The 19,154-nt window shown below is 31.0% G+C and overlaps 1 protein-coding gene across 1 annotated transcript in view; it reads right to left on the reverse strand.

Annotated features, from left to right (window-relative positions):
• Positions 1-11,198: 11,198 nt before the first annotated feature.
• The window catches only part of LOC144848882 (apoptosis inhibitor 5-like), a 101,476-nt gene continuing 93,520 nt past the window's right edge, over positions 11,199-19,154 (reverse strand). The window contains exons 5-10 of the mRNA XM_078705833.1: positions 15,061-15,249; positions 14,201-14,385; positions 13,798-13,948; positions 12,208-12,305; positions 11,680-11,873; positions 11,199-11,453 (exon numbers count right to left, since the gene is read on the reverse strand). Of these exons, the coding sequence (XP_078561959.1) occupies positions 11,383-11,453; positions 11,680-11,873; positions 12,208-12,305; positions 13,798-13,948; positions 14,201-14,385; positions 15,061-15,249 (888 nt within the window). The 3' untranslated portion in view covers positions 11,199-11,382. The remainder of the gene's footprint in view (positions 11,454-11,679; positions 11,874-12,207; positions 12,306-13,797; positions 13,949-14,200; positions 14,386-15,060; positions 15,250-19,154) is intronic.

Raw genomic sequence — 19,154 nt, forward strand, 5'->3', positions numbered from 1 at the left:
AAATTCATATTTTACATAGTTTTAGGTCATTTAGTCTATTTGATTAATTTTTTTTGTTTTTCATAAAATTGCACAAAGCTAGATAGGAAAAACAATCTTTCAGCTTTTTAGATAATTGTAATACTTTAATATAATGTGCATTTTATCATATGTAACTTTCAATTTTTTTAAATGTATTGTTCCCCTGAAAAAATAATTTTTAAAAATTATTTTGTTGAATATGCAATTGTAATGTTACATAGCAGTTGGACAAAATTGGATAAAAAAACAATATTTACTTAAAAAACTGTTTATGTAGGTGAAGGGACAAGACATTGTGTATACATCTTGTTTGAGCAGTTTTAATCTCATCTTTTATTTGAACGACGGTTATAAACAAATACTTTTAAGTATTTAGGTGTCATTTTTGATCCTCAACTAAATTGGAAGGAACATATAGACAAAATTTCTTGTAAAATAGCTAAACGTATCAGTGTGATTCGTTGTATGAAGATGTATCTTCCTATGTATACTTTAAAAATGTTAGCAAATGCTTTAATTATTCCATTATTTGATTATTGTTGCTGCGTTTGGTCCAATTGTAACATAAGTTTTTCAGATTCTCTTGAGGTTTTAATCAACAGATTAGGTAGAATATTGTTATCTGTAGACATGTATACCACTATTAATGATATCTTAAGTACTCTTGGATGGAGTAGACTTACAGAAAAATGGAATGAAAATATTCTTATAATGCTATTTAAATGTTTAAAAGAAATAGCTCCAAGATACTTAACAATATTATTTCAATTTACTGTAGATAACCATAATAAATGCACTCGCTCCCAAAGTAATAATGACTTATCTATTCCGTTATGGCATTACTCTCAGGGTAAAAGAACTTTTGTTTATAGATCAACTAAACTGTGGAATTTTCTACCAAATAACATAAAATCAGAACTCCATAATATGTCTTTAGCAACTTTAAATCTTCTCTATAGAAAACATACATGTATTAACCTTTTTGCCTTCACAATTGTAAATAGTTTTATATCTGTTTTCTTTCACTTGTTTTTCTTTTATATTTTATTTTTGTTGTAAATATGTTTACTGAACCACTTTGAAATTAGTACATTTGTATTGAAAGTGTATTTCAGTTTAAAGAAAGAACAAATAAAATAAACTGTACATGCATACATGTTTTGGGAAGCACTTCCCATTATCAGTGTGAAGCTATATTGGTGCATTTATTTGTACTCATTTTCACCGTTATTTAATTGTGTTTTTAGAATATGCATAATTTGAATTATTGTATATATGTTGCACTTACAGGCAAAGGCAGTTTTTGTTTTTCTAGTTTTAAATCATAAATACAACATTATTCTTATTTTATCCAGTAAGCATAGATGTCTATGGTAATGGAAGTAGATTGTACCTTAATAAAGTGATCACATACTGTATATAGTAATACTGTAAGTAATAGGGAGTTTTCGCAATCTTACGAATACGATAACGAAAACGGATACGTCACGCACACGTATTCGTTTTTCGTAAGCCAGTAAAAATCTGTTTCGCATGGCAACGAAATATTGAGGGCGCTGTCCAAAATATGACTGCGGTAAATTTGAGCGAAGCGCAGGTACGTGTTGCTTGGCTGCCTAGGCGCGCCTAGCGTAACATCAAGGCGAGTGAGGACGTGTTGCTTGGTTCTTGGCTGCCTAGGCCTAGCGTAACATAAAAGCAAGTGAGGACTTTAAAAACTGCTATTTATCAAAATTGACCTGGCATTTTAGTAAATTACTTTAGTAAATTACTTTCAATAAAAGTATAATTTTATTATAATCATGAATCATTCCTGATTCAAATGCAAAATGTGCAAAATAGATCAAAAACTATACTCGTTTTGTAGTTACGAATATGACTAGTGATATTCGTCAACACGAATACGCTTTACGAATATGAAATGGGGATCAGCTCAAAAGTTTCACAAATGTGTGACGTATCCGTTTTTGTTATCGTATTCGTAAGGTTGCGAAACCTCCCTAATATTAATTTTGTTCAAAGCAAATTCCAGACTTAGTTTTCTCCCTGAAATCAAATGTATACTGTAATTAATTTGAGTATTTTGAGTTGATGTTATACTATAGTTTGTAGTCAAAAGCATTATAATGGTTTTCCTAGCTTTATACCATAATATATTATATTCATTATACATGTTATACAATGAACATAATTCTCATTCTATAAAGTAAGCATTAATATGGTAGTGGTGTCTATACACAAGTACGTTGTACCTTAGTTAAGTGACCATATAAATAGATACTGTACTAAATATATTAATAAAAATCTTTGAAAATTCAGTCTAGTTTTCTCTTATGAAGGATTCAATCAATATTGCCAATTTAAATGTTTGATTGCATTTAGTCGAGTCATGGTATGGCAGTATAAAACATGACGTCCTTAACGCTATACTTTCTATACCCTTTCAACAGACTGAGATTATAGGGAGCTTTGATTTGCGATGACCCACCACCAACCTAGGTCAGGTCAATCAGTGTGTCATTGCTTGGACCTAGAAACCATCAACCTGTGTCTAGGTGGCAAGGACACACGTCCCAATATCTCGACATACGCACAATGATTTAACTTGACATAGTTTGGTCATGCAAATCGAAAGCTCACAAATGTGTAGAGTACAGTTGTACAGTACATTCAACTCTGAGAGTACTGACTGCAATATTCACACATCATCATAGCAAGTCAAACTACAACTATATAGTAGTGATGGACAATTTAACAAAGGGAGGGTGTGGGATCCTCTATATTAGTTATGTTGTTTATTTAAAGACTTTTGTTTGAAAAGGGGAAATAAAATAAAGTTGACGCTTTCCTTATGGTCTAGTGCTTCGTATGGTACGTATCCAATCATAACCTCAAAAGTTTGAAAATCATTGTCAATACCAATTTGTACATAGTACAATCTGTAAAAACTATGGTGCTGCTATTGTGCTTTAGTTAGTGTTTTGCATCCCTGATTTCTCATTTGGGCCATGCTGAAAAAATCATTGACCTATGGTATGATATGATGCCTTATGATGCTATAGGTACCCACGTGGAGTTGTAGTTGATGAGGATGATAACATCATTATAGCAAGTTACCACAAACTACAACTATTCAGTAGTGATGGACATTTTATCAAAAGAATTGATCAACAAAAAAATGAAGTTAGTTCACCACGTCAGTTATGTATCAATTCTCATAACCCATGTATGGTTGCTGTAGCAAATTGGGGTGGCAAAACAATCAAAATATTTAATTATTAATGTATAAAATATATCATTACATTAAAGAAACAAAGTTAAATTAAAGATCAATTACATTAACTCCGTCTTAATTACACAAAGCTTAAAATTTAAATACAATCTTCAAATAAATTGGAAAGATTTGTTTAAAAATAAAACTCAAAACAACAAATATTAATTTTTAAAATTTTATATCAGGTAAAACTTGGTATAATGACTATTTTCTAACTTGAATATCATTTGAACTAATGTTATAATTATGTTATAATAAATAAAATGTTTTTGGTATATATTTAGTATTTTTAGAATAAGCCTAATTTGAATTTTTGTATATATGTTACACTTGCAAGCAAAGGCAGTTTTTGTTTTTCTAGTTTTAAATCATTAAATACAACATTATTCTTATTTTAACAAGTAAGCATAGGTGTCTATGGTAATGGAAGTAGATTGTACCTTAATAAAGTGATCACATACTGTATATAGTAATTGTACTACAAGTAATTTTTTTTATAATTAAAGAATTTTGAAGTTATGTTTTTTGCATACAGGTCTAATTGAATGATTTATTTAACTCTTGTGTTTTTAGAGTAATACCCTTTTCACATCTACAAAATGTAACAACTTGTAACCAGGTTGGCAGGTCTCAAGTTTGTACTGCACATGTGTGTTGCTCTGGAATTTAACTGACCAATCACAGTACACTAATAATTAAATAGTGCGCCCAGCTATGCAATGACAATAGTTTCTCCAGAGATTTCTCCGGGTTCGCGTATGCGTGTATAAAAGTGTGTAATAAATCGGGGTATCAAACCTGGTTACAACTTGTAACAATTTACGCTGATGTGAAAAGGGCATAAGACTACTTTGTATATATTTTATTGAATGATCTGTTTAAACTTGTTGCCTGTTTAATTGTTTATCAGAGTCCGATAGTATATATTATATACCGCACCTTTCAATTCACGGCATTTGATTGGATAATCGCCAGTCTATAGTTAATGCAAAATCTGTGTCGTTTTCTCATCTCATAAAAAAAACACAGAAAGAAGAACGAAAATTTGTTCAACATCAATTGGGTGTACAGTAGTTTTAAGATTCTAGGTATACATGTTGGCCATGACAAAGAAATATGTTTTACTAAAAACTGGTTTGAAAAAATTCAATCTTTTAAAAAAATGCTTGATACATGGCACAAAAGAAACCTCTCGATATTTGGCAAAGTTATGATTTTAAAAACACTTGGGTTAGCAAAGTTAATCTACAACGCAAGTATTATAGATACCCCTGAATGCGTTTTAAATGAAGTCGATAAAATTGTATTTGATTTTATTTGGAATAATAAAACAGAAAAGATAAAAAGATTAACATTAATCAATGATTATAAAAGTGGTGGAGTAAATGCTCCAGACTTCAGATCTCAAGTCAAGGCACTACAAATGTCATGGCTTAAAAAATTGTACAATGATGACACTTCAAAATGGAAGTGTTTACCTAAAATGTATTTTAACAAAATAGGTCCAAGAGAGGTTATTGAAAATATATCAAATGTAAAATATAAAGAAACACATTACAGTATTATGCCTTTATTATATAAATCAATGTTAAAGTATTTAGCTGAATTCAATCAATATTCTGTCAAAATGTCACTTTCCTATGAACAAATTATAGAACAACCTATATGGGGCAACAACTTGATAACACACAATGGTTTCTCACTCCTTTATAGGAATTGGATTAGATCTGGTATAACAAAGATGAAACATATTATAATTGATAACAGATTTATTAATACAAATGAATTACTATTTTTGTTAAATATCAAATCGAATTGGATTGCTGAATTGTCATGTCTACTAAAAGCAATACCACGAGAATGGAAAGATATAATTTATTCAAAAATTGATAATGTAAAAGTTAACGAAGTTATATCAATACAGTATAGTAAAATGAGTTGTAAAAACATTCGTCTCTTTTTTATAAAAAAAAAATGTAAAGAACCAACCAAGAGTAAAACAAAGTGGGAAACACATTTTAATATAGAGAACGATTGGTCACTGACGTGGAAAAGAAAAGTAAATGATATTAAAGATAACAAACTTAAACAGCTAAATTTCAAACTATTGCATTGTATTATTCCTACCAATAGAAGGCTCTTTAAATGGAATATTAATAATACAGACACTTGCCTGCAATGCAATGTAATAGAAGATGATAAACACTTCTTTTACCAATGTACTGAAGCAAATGATTTATGGAAATACATTAATGTTTATACCACATATAAGTTTGGAATTGAGGCAAACTTTCAAAATATTGTACTCGGTACCGGAAACAGATATGTTGACCACATGTTCTCTCTTGGATGCTTCTGTATCTATAAAGCACACATTTTGAAAAAAGTAAAGAAATGGAATTATGGTTCACTTTCTCGCCTCTTTTTGGCAGAAAAAAATAATAGGTTATACCTTAACCGACTATTATAATACGGTATATTCTACAGAGGTTTATATAACGCTGTACAATGACAATAGGTGGTTAAATCTTTATATAGAATTATTTAAAAAAAAATTAAAATAAATGAAATAAATATTAAAAACAAAACGAAACGTAACATATAAGTAAGCAACAATTATAACCATGAGACATAAAACTAAAACACAAGAGTAAGGAAAGAATTTTTAAAGCTTACTATAACTATTTGAATTTTATATTTTTATTTATGTTCTTATTGTAAAAAAAAAAAAAAAAAAGAATTAAGAATAATAATTGTATTGCATTTTATATATTGTAAATATTTATTCATTTATATACCTTTGTCGTGGGTATGCATGTGTGCAATCATGTACTCGAATATATGCACTTGTGTGTTTTGTACAAAGACATAGACCTATTGTAGAAAGGAATAGTTAAAATAAAAGAAAATAATGAAAAAAGTGGATAATACATATAAAAGTATAAAGTATATATATATATATATATATTTGACCGAGTTGTTTCGATCAAATCGTACTAAAGATAAAAGAAAGTACAAGAAAATAACAGAACAGAATAACAAGGGAATATATATTTTGGATGAAGTGTAAAATCATTGTATTGATCATTTGAGAATGAAATGAATAAAATAGTGGTTAACGCCACAAAAGAGAAAAAAAAAACAAAAACACAGGAATGATCTTCACAGAAATGTTGTTAACCGCTTCGAAATAAAGCTAGTATATAAAGCTCAATAAGTATAAAAATAAGACAAAAGTCAATACAAATTTTTCAGGGTGGCCGCTTACAGGACGTAATTTAACATAAAAAAAATATAATTCTTAGTAAATAAAGTGGTCGCGGCCGCTTACGGGAGGTACCAAATGCACTTATTAGATAGGAAGAACAAACATGCTTTTGAAAGTGCTCACAGAAGGTGGCCGCTCATGGAGGTTCAACTGTATTTAAAGACCCCTTCCCTGCAATTTTGGAAAATAATACATATATATCACTTTAAAAACATTAAACCATGTCATTCCTTGTCTTAAATGTACGTTTTATGGTAAATTATGATAAAAAGTGAGAAACAATGCACTACCAAAGTAGCTCGCGGCGATCGACCTCTCGTGGACGGTCTTAGGCCTAGCCTAGCTAGGCTTAGTTTTGTAGGCCTAGCTGGTAAACATCGGTAACGTACGAACATCGTACGCTAGCTATATACCTAGCCTGACGTTGTATAGTTGCTGCATTAATTGTCTTTCTATTTTTGCCAGACTCTGTTGATACAAATTGGGGAAAACCCGGTATTTTCGCTGAAAAGTTAGGAGTCTTCCATTTGTTTTGGCCTCACGATCGATCGAAAAGTGGGCGAATTACAGTGAAAAACAAAAATATCAATCCGCGCGCAATGCATTTTGGGATTTATAGCGGGCCGCTATAATTATTAGAATTGACTTATTTTTCACATTTTAACCGTTTAAAGACGAAAAAAGTTATCGCAATAGGACAACATAGTATTATTTTTACATTAAATATAGTTTGTGATCTTAAATTAGATCTAAAAAACGTAGGGAAGGGGGCTTTAAATAAAAGAATTGCACTGTTACTGAACAAAATGGCAGAGCCTGTTTTATACACTGGGTTAACTTGTCAACACAATCTGGATCAGATGGCTAAAAACAGAACATTAAGTTTATTATAATTTATAAATATAAGTTAACATATATGAACATTTATTTTACACATTATCATATATATATTGGAATATAATGGAACAGCTGTTGTCATCACAAAGAAAAGAACAATTGTTCTATAGAAAATGAATGACGCACCAACCAGCTTGCAACAATAGGAACTTTATGCAACAGGATGATAGACAAATGATAACAGTTGATGAAATTCTTAATCTGCGCAGTATACTGAGTTTACTCTGTACGCGACGGTATTTCGGTCAATTTATCATTCAGTCTGATAGACGGAGCAAAGTTTGTTACGCAATTTTGAAAATGTTCAACAATAAAAACGTCCTGTTGCACAAAGTTGGATGCTATAAAACAACTTGTAATCACCTGTTAATAAAAATTTAATATATTTTATAAAGCTAACATTTGTTTACTTACTTATTGTTTAGACACATTGTCGTTACAAAAATCAAATAGTGACTAAAGAAGGAAGGCCATGTTGGATGATAATTACCGAGGATAAGTATTGCCTTTAGAAGGAACTTAAATTAAACTTCACAGGCTATGTAGAAGCAACTAATTCCTTCATAATAGAAGAACTGGAGGCTTGGAACGGTATTCCTATAGGTACAAAAATAAAATCCTTTACCACAAAATCTGCTTTAAGATCTGCCTGTTCAATGGCAATGTTCACCAGCTGTTGACGACCAAGAAGAGTCTGCATAGTTGATAAACTTGATTACAGCTTCATAAAGGCTACAACTTATCACCATAACATCATGTAAAATCTATAAAAAAAAAAACCAGTAAGTAAAGACAGAAACATTAACATTTGGGTAACTGCATTAACTAGGAGTTAAAACAGGAACTTACTTCTTTTGATTTTTTAATGATCTGTTCTTCAACATCTTTTGTTATAATATCTGGTCCCAAAGATTTAACTTTTGTGCTCAAGAACTTGATGACACGATCACGAACTTCTCCAGATTGAATTTGGGCAAATAGTCCTTCTAAAGCACCTGCTCAAAATCATAACATTTATTATAAAATACGAATATTTAAACCAATAGATGCACACATCATCTAGTTTCGACTATCACCACCATATGCACTTTTCTGTGTCCGTAAGCAGCTGTAGTTTTATTATACTAATGAAGATGTGTTAAATGTTGTAATATCAGCCAACAACGTTTGTCAATTTTTACTGCAGAAACCAGGACAAATTATTTTCTGGATGATGTACAGAGACATTTAGATATTAAACCTTATTCAATTTTAATACTTAATTTTGTAGTGATATGAAGAATGTGATATTTAAAGAGTGAGGATTGTAACGTAACAAGCCAGCCATGAGTTTAACAGAAACCACGATATTATTTCAGTTACTTATTTTAAATCTTTTAAGCACAATGGTATTCTTAGAATAGAAACTAAAATAAAAATGAACCATAAATAATATTGAGTTTAAAATGTTCTGAATATAATGCTGACCCAAGTTAATAAAAAGGCTACATTCAAAAACCAATAAAACTGAACTATGTTACCGATTTTATTTTCAAAACACAAAAAGGAATTATCACAAATAATTAAGAAAAATTATTACAAATATCGAGCATTACTTTAAGTGTTTACTCATTGCCAAAAACATGAAAACCAAAAAAAAACTATGTTGCTTGCATGTACAGTACTTACTATTATCATACAGACTTGAATATAAGCCCACCCCATGAATAAGGTTTCACGTGGGCTTATATGGGCAACACTTCTGTAGAAGCTACCTCCAAACTTACCTTTCAACAAAATAGAATTTCATCACTTCTTAAAGCGAAAACTCAGGGTAAATAAAAAAAGTTAAGTATAAACTAAATTCTGAATAAAATAATATGTTTCTCATTCTGCTGTTTCCAAAAACAAAGTTCTAAGGTTAAAAAAAACTAAAGCTACTAACGCAAACAATTCACTTACCGCCAAACTTGTTTTCTTCAATGTATCTTCATGTGCAATATAAACAATGAAAAATAATCTTACACAATTCGAGTTAGATCTCGCTCTTCGAGGAGAAAGGCTATTGTCAGTTTATCCAGGTAAGCTAGGCACGAAATAAAACACTACACTTTAGTATCAGGTGCTGGGATTCCTTGCATCTACTTACTAGAATCAGCAACGATGACAATGATTTCAATATATACAGTACTTACCATGCCTTGCAACAGTACAGTATAATTGTTGAAAATTTACTTTAACAAATTGTACTTACCTATGTCATAGATTTACTCCATGAAAATCTAGCTGTATGCTTACTTACAAACAAATCAGTTGTTTGACTGAAAAAATGATTACAAGGTGCAGATGTCTGTCTACTAAAGATAGTAACAACAGGCTTTAAAGCAAGTCTACCTTTACAAATATTACATAATAGTTGAGGTCACTTAAACAGAAAAAACTAACAAAAAACTAATATTTCCCTTCCCATTTACAATATTCTTTGTTGCTCACCTGGTGTAAATATTTCTATAGGCTGCCTTTATTAACACCATGACCTATACCTGCTTGTTGTTCAGGATAATACTTCAATGTACAGTGTATTTCACACATGCACAACCAACATATAAAGTGTAGCTACTTACCGTTGTATGGCAAAGATGCAATCTGTTGTTACTATAATACATGAAGTCATCATATTACATGTTAAGTCTATTACTTCTGGTTATCTAAACATGGTACATTTCATACAAGTTAAGGAATATAAATATCTCAAATATGTTGTTAAATATTTATGAACAACTTGACACAAAGAAATATTATTTGCACACAATGTAATTTGTTCCTGTGGTCTTGTAGGGTAAAAGCCAAATCAATTAATGATTCACATTTTGAATATAATATCCACTGTGTATTAAATATGTATTTTGTTAAATGTTTAACCATTGTCTGTGCAATTAGTTTACTTTGTGTCTAGTTGATCCAATCAGAGTCTCACAACCAACATCGTACTCACAATTACAGAATCAGAATGGAATATTATGATCACCGAGTCGACGCTGGATCCAATCACGTCCAAAACACTTGGCTGGATCTAAAGTAGCATTGTGATTTTACACAGGAGTTGATGTTGATAGGAGAACAGCCCATCTTTTATACATTCTATCATTTGTATTGTTTGTTTACAGTATGTGATGTGTTTCAAAACTAGCATGCTTTTCACACATGTCTAAGCTAGCGTAAGGATACATAAATCTATAAATTGAGTTCAACAATAGTATGTATACATTTGTGTTTGCAACACAGTCTAATAAAAGTATTATCAGTACTAAAGTAGTTCCTTAAAAAACTAAATTCTCAACAATCTACCAGTAACATAGGTGAATATTTTAACACTTTGTACATACAAAAAAAACTTAATTGAAATACTGAAATGTTTTGGTAAATTGTTTCAGTATAAAAACATCAGCTTGTAAATGATATAGCAAAATCAAAGCAACATTGCAAACTCATGTGGAAACATGGTTTGTTAAAAATGTCGGCTGATTGTCAACATTTTAATTACAAAATCATAACAATTCAAATAATTTTTATTACCTTATATACAATTGGTTAACTACAGAGAATCGATTCATTTTTACATTATTTTTCTGGGTAATAACACTATTAACAATAACAACTATAGAATGATCAAGGGATACTGTATTCAATTTTAGAAAAGGCAATAAAAAAGGTATTAATACTTTACATAAAAATAAGTAAATTAACAACTGGAGGAGAACAAGATAACAATCAATCTTTTACTGGAAATACCAAAATCTATTTTATGTTTTGAAAAAGTTAACAATCTTAAGGTTGACTTTATATAAATCTGTCACTTGTATTACTGTGAACTTTGACCGACAGAGTGACTGACAATAGTAGTAGGATCTGGAAATATTCTCATTCTTTTCTGTTGCGACATTCAAAAACGATTTCCACGGCCACGTCCTTTTGACCATCCACGACCTCGGAATCCACCTCGACGTTGCTGTCCTGTAAAACATCATAATGTAAAAAAAGTTAGATAATAAATGTTAACAGGAAATATAGATTAATCTCTAAAGCTTTGTCTATACTATCAAATTTGATATGCCCATATATGGACTTGATGATGCCATATCACTACCATATTTGGGCATGTCACCCTTTTTTTGTCAAACTAGTTTGATAGTGTGGACAGAGCTTTAGAGTAAACCAATTTTAGAAAAGATTTATTTACCACCTCCAGTGAAATTATTTCCGTAATTTGCATCTCCTCCGCTTGGGGCATTACCAGCTTTTGCGCTATAGCGCCCTCCAGGTGGATGGTACACTCCACGAGCTCCTCGCTGTTTATTGCCACCACCTACTGTTGCTTTTTTAGCAGGTCCTGACTCCGAAAATGTGATAGGGGTGATGTTACCTCTCTTTACACTAGAGTAAATAAAAAACAAAATTAAATTAAATTTAAATAATATAAAAGTCTTTCAATTATGTGTGACCAAATCTATGTCTACACTATCCAACTTTATGTGACAAAACAAAAATGTGATGTGCATATGTCCATACATAGACATGATGATGTCATTACTATCATATTTATGGGCACATCACATTTTTTTGTAACATAAAGTTTTTATAATGTAGACATTAAATTATGAGACACAATTTGTTCACATATTGTCATGCAAGTGTTCCCTTATCCCACATGTGAAAACCTAAAAGTTAATATATTATTATTCCATATTAGGCGATCATATTCATATACCTTTGTTGTTGTTGTGTTTGTTCTGTTGTAGCTTTCTGGATCGGTTTCCATGACAATGTAATGATGCATCCGTAGCCTGGCGGGTTACGGAACAAGTCCTTAAGTGTAAACAAAAATAAATAATGAATATTTAGTATTTTAAGTGATCATTTGTTTAACAAAAAACATTGAGAGGCTGTATCTGCCCCTCTCATTGATTAAAAAAACCACCTCAAAACAATATGGTAGTCAAGAATCACAATGCTTGGATGCATCAATATGTCAGAGTTTCATACGAGACAAGGCAGTTGGCAATGCAAAGATTACAAAATGCACAATGAGCATACCATACCTTAATTAAAGCATTGATATTGGTTGTTATCTTAAGAGCGACAACTTTGATCTTATTCTCGTCAATTTGAGACCATAATTGAGTTTCTAGAGCAAGCGGTTGTCGAGGGGTGTCTAGAAAACTCAGATCTAGAAAACTCAGATCTCAGATATATCTGAGTTTTCTAGATCTAGAAAACTCAGATATCTGACTTTTCTAGATCTAGAAAACTCAGATATCTGACTTTTCTAGATCTAGAAAACTCAGATATCAAGATCTGAGTTTTCTAGTTCCAAAATGGAACTAGAAAACCCAGATCATCAAATGGATCGTTCCATTATTATCAGGGTAGCTTGTTTGAAATACTACAGTATTATACGTTTTCTTACTAATAATAATAATTATTGTAACTTGTAGTAGCGGCCTATGTTAAATCATAAAGAAATACAATATACACCTTTTAAAATGTAGGCCTAGCCTAGATAAGCAAACTCAATTCAAGACTCAACGTGTGGGCGCTATCGCGATGTATCACTAAGAGTAGGCCTGGCCCAGGTACTAGGATATAAGTGGTCAACTCGTACCAAAAATAACTCGTATCTATTCCCAACTTGGCTAACTCGTACCCACACCAACTCGTACATACCTAAGCCTACATTTTAACGGTAACATGCACTGTATTTTCTTTATGATTTAAGCCGTAGGCCGCTTCTACATGTTACAATATTAGTAAGAAAACGTACACAGTAATCAGTTTCAATAACACTCTAATATTTCAAATGACCTTCTGATTAATAATGGAATGATCCAAATGACCTACCAACCAATCATATGATGATCTGAGTTTTCTAGATCCATTCTGGAACTAGAAAACTCAGATATTGATATCTGAGTTTTCTAGATCTAGAAAAGTCAGATATCTGAGTTTTCTAGATCTAGAAAAGTCAGATATCTGAGTTTTCTAGATCTAGAAAAGTCAGATATCTGAGTTTTCTAGATCTAGAAAAGTCAGATATATATGAGATCTGAGTTTTCTAGATCTGAGTTTTCTAGACACCCGTTGTCGAGATATATGTTATAGACAGCCATTTTGAAAAAGCGCCTCCGCACGGTGAAAAACGCATCTTCAAGTTGAAATTTATTTCTTATGATGTTATTGACCACATGAAAGTGAAAAATCAAACTTGGCCAAATCGCATAAAGTAAATGACAAATGCTGCCTGACTAACAAGGCAGTTGGCAATGCAAAGATTACAAAATGTACAATGAGTGTGCCATACCTTAATTAAAGCATTGATATTGGTCGTTATCTTAAGAGCAACAACTTTGATCTTATTCTCGTCAGATTTTAATACATCTCCTGTTTTATCTCGCAGGTCTGCCCTTAGCTGTTTCATGTAAACTTGGTTACCACGTGCAAAATACTGTAATCTGTAAAAACAATAAAAAAATATAATTTAATGATTTATTGAATATCTTTTTCTGAATTTTTAAATTAGGCAATTACAATGTCACATAATTGGAAGGGAAAAACAAATTTTTTTGTTGTTGTTTATTTTGTCTTATGAGCTATATCTTTTATTCAATCAATAATTAGAAAAATAAAACCCTTTTGGATCAATATACAAACAAATAATATGCATTCATTCTGAAGTACTGCAAAATTTAATTCTGTCCATGTACCTTAGACGGAAGTCTTTCAAACGATCAAGATTTTCTTCAGCAGTGAAGAAGTCTGGACACTTCTTACCCATCTGGTGAAGAGTGTACATTAAACATTCTACGATTGAAAATTGTAATTTAGGTTCATCGTTATCTTTGCCGTTCTCTCCTTCCTCAACTTCAGCTGGCGGAAGCGGCATATACTCCTAGAAAATAAATTATTTAATAATTGTGAATGAAGCAGAAGATACAAAGTTTCTTCAACCAGAAAAAATCCTTAATCTATTCTTCCGTCTTCCCTGATTAAACTGTTGTATAAGAAACAGCTGCTGTATACAAGCTGCTCTGTCTACACTATCAAACTTTATGTGAAAAAAGAATGTGATGTGCCCTGTATATGGACATGATGATGTCATATTACTACCATATTTGGGCATATCACTAACATATTTAGGCATATCACTGCCATATTTGGGCACATCACATTTATTTGTCACATAAAGTTTGATATTGTAGACAGAGCTTTTGTCAGGAATTTGTTTTTTAACAAAGGGTTAGGCCTATTAAAATACTTTCAAGTTCGTTGAAAAGAACCCTTGAACCCCCTCTGGCTAAGGGCTTGGTATGCTATGAAAATGAACAACATACTACACAATTACCTACACTGCACTTATCTTTATTGTACAAGACATTCCATTATTTTTGTAAAATAGAATCTATTGCCATAGCACTGGAATAGTTCCTAGTAGATTGTTCACACAACTTTGTACAACAAAGTGGAAATACGTGTTCTGTCTCTTTTTGGCGTTACCCATTATTTTAAAGTGGAAATGTCCAGATATTTTTTTCAGTTTTAAAAGATGAACATCATTCTTTCTTACCAGCAATGCATTGTGAACCTTCTCTAAGCACCCTCTGTCTTCGTAATCTCCACAGTGTGTAGACATCTCAGCTAATAACTTTAATACTTCCAACTTTACATTTGTGCCTTCTGGTCCCGCCAGCTCGCTGAGGAATGGGACGACATGGTTTGAAATGTGTTCTATAAACTTTGTTGAATGTACATTTTTCTAGAAAAAAAAAAAGAATATTTGTTAGAAAAGAATTTTTAGCTTAAAATGGTAAAAGTGATAATTTGTGAATAGGCCACTCTTGTAGCTAGATCCACTTTCGTATGCACTTTCAGGTCCAGAGAATTTGACATCAGAAATTGGTTATGAAAATGTGACAAAAGGTCATAGTGTAAATTGGTATATGGACAATACAATAGGTTCTTAAATTTAATTATTCAGAATGCATACATTCATGTACAGTCTAATTGTAATATATTATGTACTCATATAGTATAAGGCCTGAGTATTTGCTTCAATGAACAATTATAATCATATTCAACTTTTTTAAACCATTGTTAAACAAATCATGCTGCTATATAAATAATTTATAGTCCATGAACAAACTATGGTGCTTCTTTGTGGTAGACTGCTTCAGTTCAGTGATTCAGTTCAGTGTTTCCTGATTTCGCAATATTCACATCTACAGTAGTTTAGAAAATAAACTACCTAACACGGCATTTCAAGGAAAAAAACCCACTTTATTTAATTACTGGAAAAAGATTTTGTTTTAAAATTTGAGCTGCACAAGTACAGAACAAGGTATTTAACATATAAATTGCTTTTTTAAGTGGATTTAATCTATAATCTATACAAATAGCCAATGATATTATTGATAGATTTAGGCGAGGCTGGAGTAAATAATTATTAATATATATATACAATTATAACTCCTATTGCAGAATGGCTAGCAAGAATGTAAGTCTACTTGGAGATATAGATGATAAAGTACTGGAATGTTCTATCTGTAATGGAAGACTAGAAGACCCAAAATCACTTAGCTGCCTTCATACTTTCTGTCTGAAATGTTTGGAAAATTGGGTTCAAACCAACAATGGACAACTTACATGTCCGAATTGTCGCAAAAAATATCCCATTCCAGAAGGAGGGCTTCAAAAACTTGCACCAAATACAATTCTTAACAACCTCTTGGAAACCATCAAACAGCATGAAGAGAAAGGTAAGGTTAAAGGCACTGCCTCTCTGTGTGCTTCTCATGCTAAACCATTACAGATGTATTGCACAAAATGTAAAGTACCAATATGCATAGAATGCACTGCAATGGACCATGCCGCAGGAGATGGAAAACATGAACTAATTAACATTGTAACAGCATTTAATACGTTTAAGGAAACCTCAGAACACTTGAAAAAAGCTGCCAATGAATCCATAAGAAAAACAGAAAATGTACTTAAAGTAATCACAAAGAATGCTAACAAACTAGAAAAAAGTAAAGAGGCAAGTCTCACAGATATTGATAACCAAGTTCAAGAAATGGTACAAGTAATCAAGAAAAAAGGAGAAGAAATGAGAAAAAAAGTTGAAGCAAATTATATGGAGGAAAAGGAAGTTAATGACGTACAAATTACAAATTTAACAAAAACCATCTCTGAATTAAACACAAGTGTGAGTTTCCTAAATCAGTTACTAAAGAGTGAGCCAGCAACTGCTATGAAATCAAGTGGGATTGTATTAAATAAAATGATGGATGAAATTAGTAAATCTGAAGAAATCAAGCAAAAGGACAGCAGACAAATTAACTTCATCAGAAACAAACAGCAAATTGATTTATTGAAAGAAAATGACATTGGAAATGTTACATTCAAACAAGTTAATATTAAGGAAGAGGATATGCCTAGCAGAGTAGCAAAGTGTGATGATGACATTGGAAATGTTGTATTCAGACCACTTACTATCAAAGTAGAGGCTAAACCTTGGGGATTAGCAAAGTGTGATAATGATTGCTTGCTGGTTTCATTTCTCTCAAATGAAATTCACAAATACAACCAATCAGGAGAATGTATAAGTAAGATTACACTACTAGAAGGTGTGAGAGTTTACAGAATGTACAAAATGAAGAATGACAACATAGCATTCAGTGATCCAGGTAATGAATGCATTCAAGTATGTGATATGAATGGTCGTGTGATCAAATCCCTTGGCAAGGGTGTATTGATGGATCCATGTGGTATTCACATAGATGAGGCAACTAATGTTATATATGTAGCAGATGGAAGAAATGGATGTGTGCTGTTTGACTTTAATAGTGGTAAGAAGTTAAAAAGGATAGAGTCAGAAAATGGAGAACATGAATACACTGATGTTACACTTACAAAAACTGGTAATGTACTTGTAGCAGATAAAGGACAACATCAAGTATTATTGTATGATGACAAGGACAAGTCACTGAAAGTACTCATCAATGGAGGAGATAGAGATGGTAAGGTGTGGTTGCCATATGGAGTTGCAGTTGATGAGGATGACAACATCATCATAGCAAATATAAACACAATAGAACTATTCAGGAGCGATGGACATTTTATCAAAAGAATTGATAAGCAAGAAGATGAAATTATTGTACCACGGCAGTTATATATCATGTCTCATAACCCATGTATGATTGCTGTAGCAAATTACTTGGAGAGCACAATCAAAATATTTAATTATTAATGTATAAAATATAACATTACATTAAATAAACAAAGTTGAATGAAGGATCAATTACATTAAATCCAAATTATCTATTAATTAGTTTATTACACAAAGCTTAACATTTAAAAACAATCTTCAAATAAAACTCAAAATAAGCAATATCTATTGTAAAAATTTCATATGAGGCGAAACTTATGATTTTGTATTTTCTAATGTCATCATTGACAAATAAATGTTAATGTTATTAATGTATAAAATATATCATTACATTAAAGAAACAAAGTTAAATGAAAGATCAAGTACATTAAATCAAAATTATCCATTAGTTTATTTATTAATTTATTGTCCTAATTACACAAAGCTTAACATTTAAAAACAATCTTCAAATAAATTGGAAAGATTTGCTTAAAATAAAACTAAAAATATCTAATATTTATTTTTAAAATTTCATGAGGTGAAACTTGAATGCCTTGTATTTTCTAACTTTAATATCATTTGAACTAATGTTATAATTATGTCATTGAAAAATAAATGTTTTTTTAGTTTTGTAAATGTTAACACTGTTGTAGAAAAACTGTAAAATCTAAGTAAACACAGACATGAAGAAATCAGCTGAAATAGAAGATAATAAGTCACACTATTATTTAGGCATTTGAAGGGACACGACATTGTGTATACAACTTGTTTGAGCAGTTTTAATCTCATCTTTTATTTGAACGACAGTTATCAACAAATACATGCATACATGTTTTAGGAAGCACTTCCCATTATCAGTGTGAAGCTATATTACATGGTGCGTTTATTTGTACTCATTTGCACCGGTATTTAAATAGTATTTTTAGAATAAGCCTAATTTGAATTACTGTATGTTACACTTGCAAGCAAAGGCAGTTTTTGTTTTAGTTTTCCTAATTTTAAATCATTAAATACAACATTATTCTTATTTTATCAAGCATAGATGTTTATGATAATATAAGTAGATTGTACCTTAATAAAGTGATCACGTATTATTATATAGTAATACTGGCTACCTACAAGTAATATTAATTTTTTTTAAAGCAAATTTCATACTAGTTTTCTCCCTGAAATCAAATGTAATTAATAATACTGTAATTATTTTGAGTATTTTGAGTTGATGTTATACTTTAGTTTGTAGTCAAAAGCATTATAATGGTTTCCTAGCTTTATATCATAATATTTTATATTCATTATACATGTTATGCAATGAACATAATTCTCATTCTATCAAGTAAGCATTAATATGGTAGTGGTGTCTATACAGAAGTACTTTGTACCTTAATTAAGTGACCATATAAATGGATAATAAATAATATTAATAAAAATCTTGGCAATTTCAGTCTAGTTTTTTCCTTGAATTCAAATGTATAATTTTTTGAAGGATTTGATCATTGCTGTCTATTTAAATGTTTGAT

This window comes from Antedon bifida, chromosome 7, assembly GCF_963402885.1.
Source record: "Antedon bifida chromosome 7, ecAntBifi1.1, whole genome shotgun sequence".
Taxonomy (NCBI): domain Eukaryota; kingdom Metazoa; phylum Echinodermata; class Crinoidea; order Comatulida; family Antedonidae; genus Antedon; species Antedon bifida.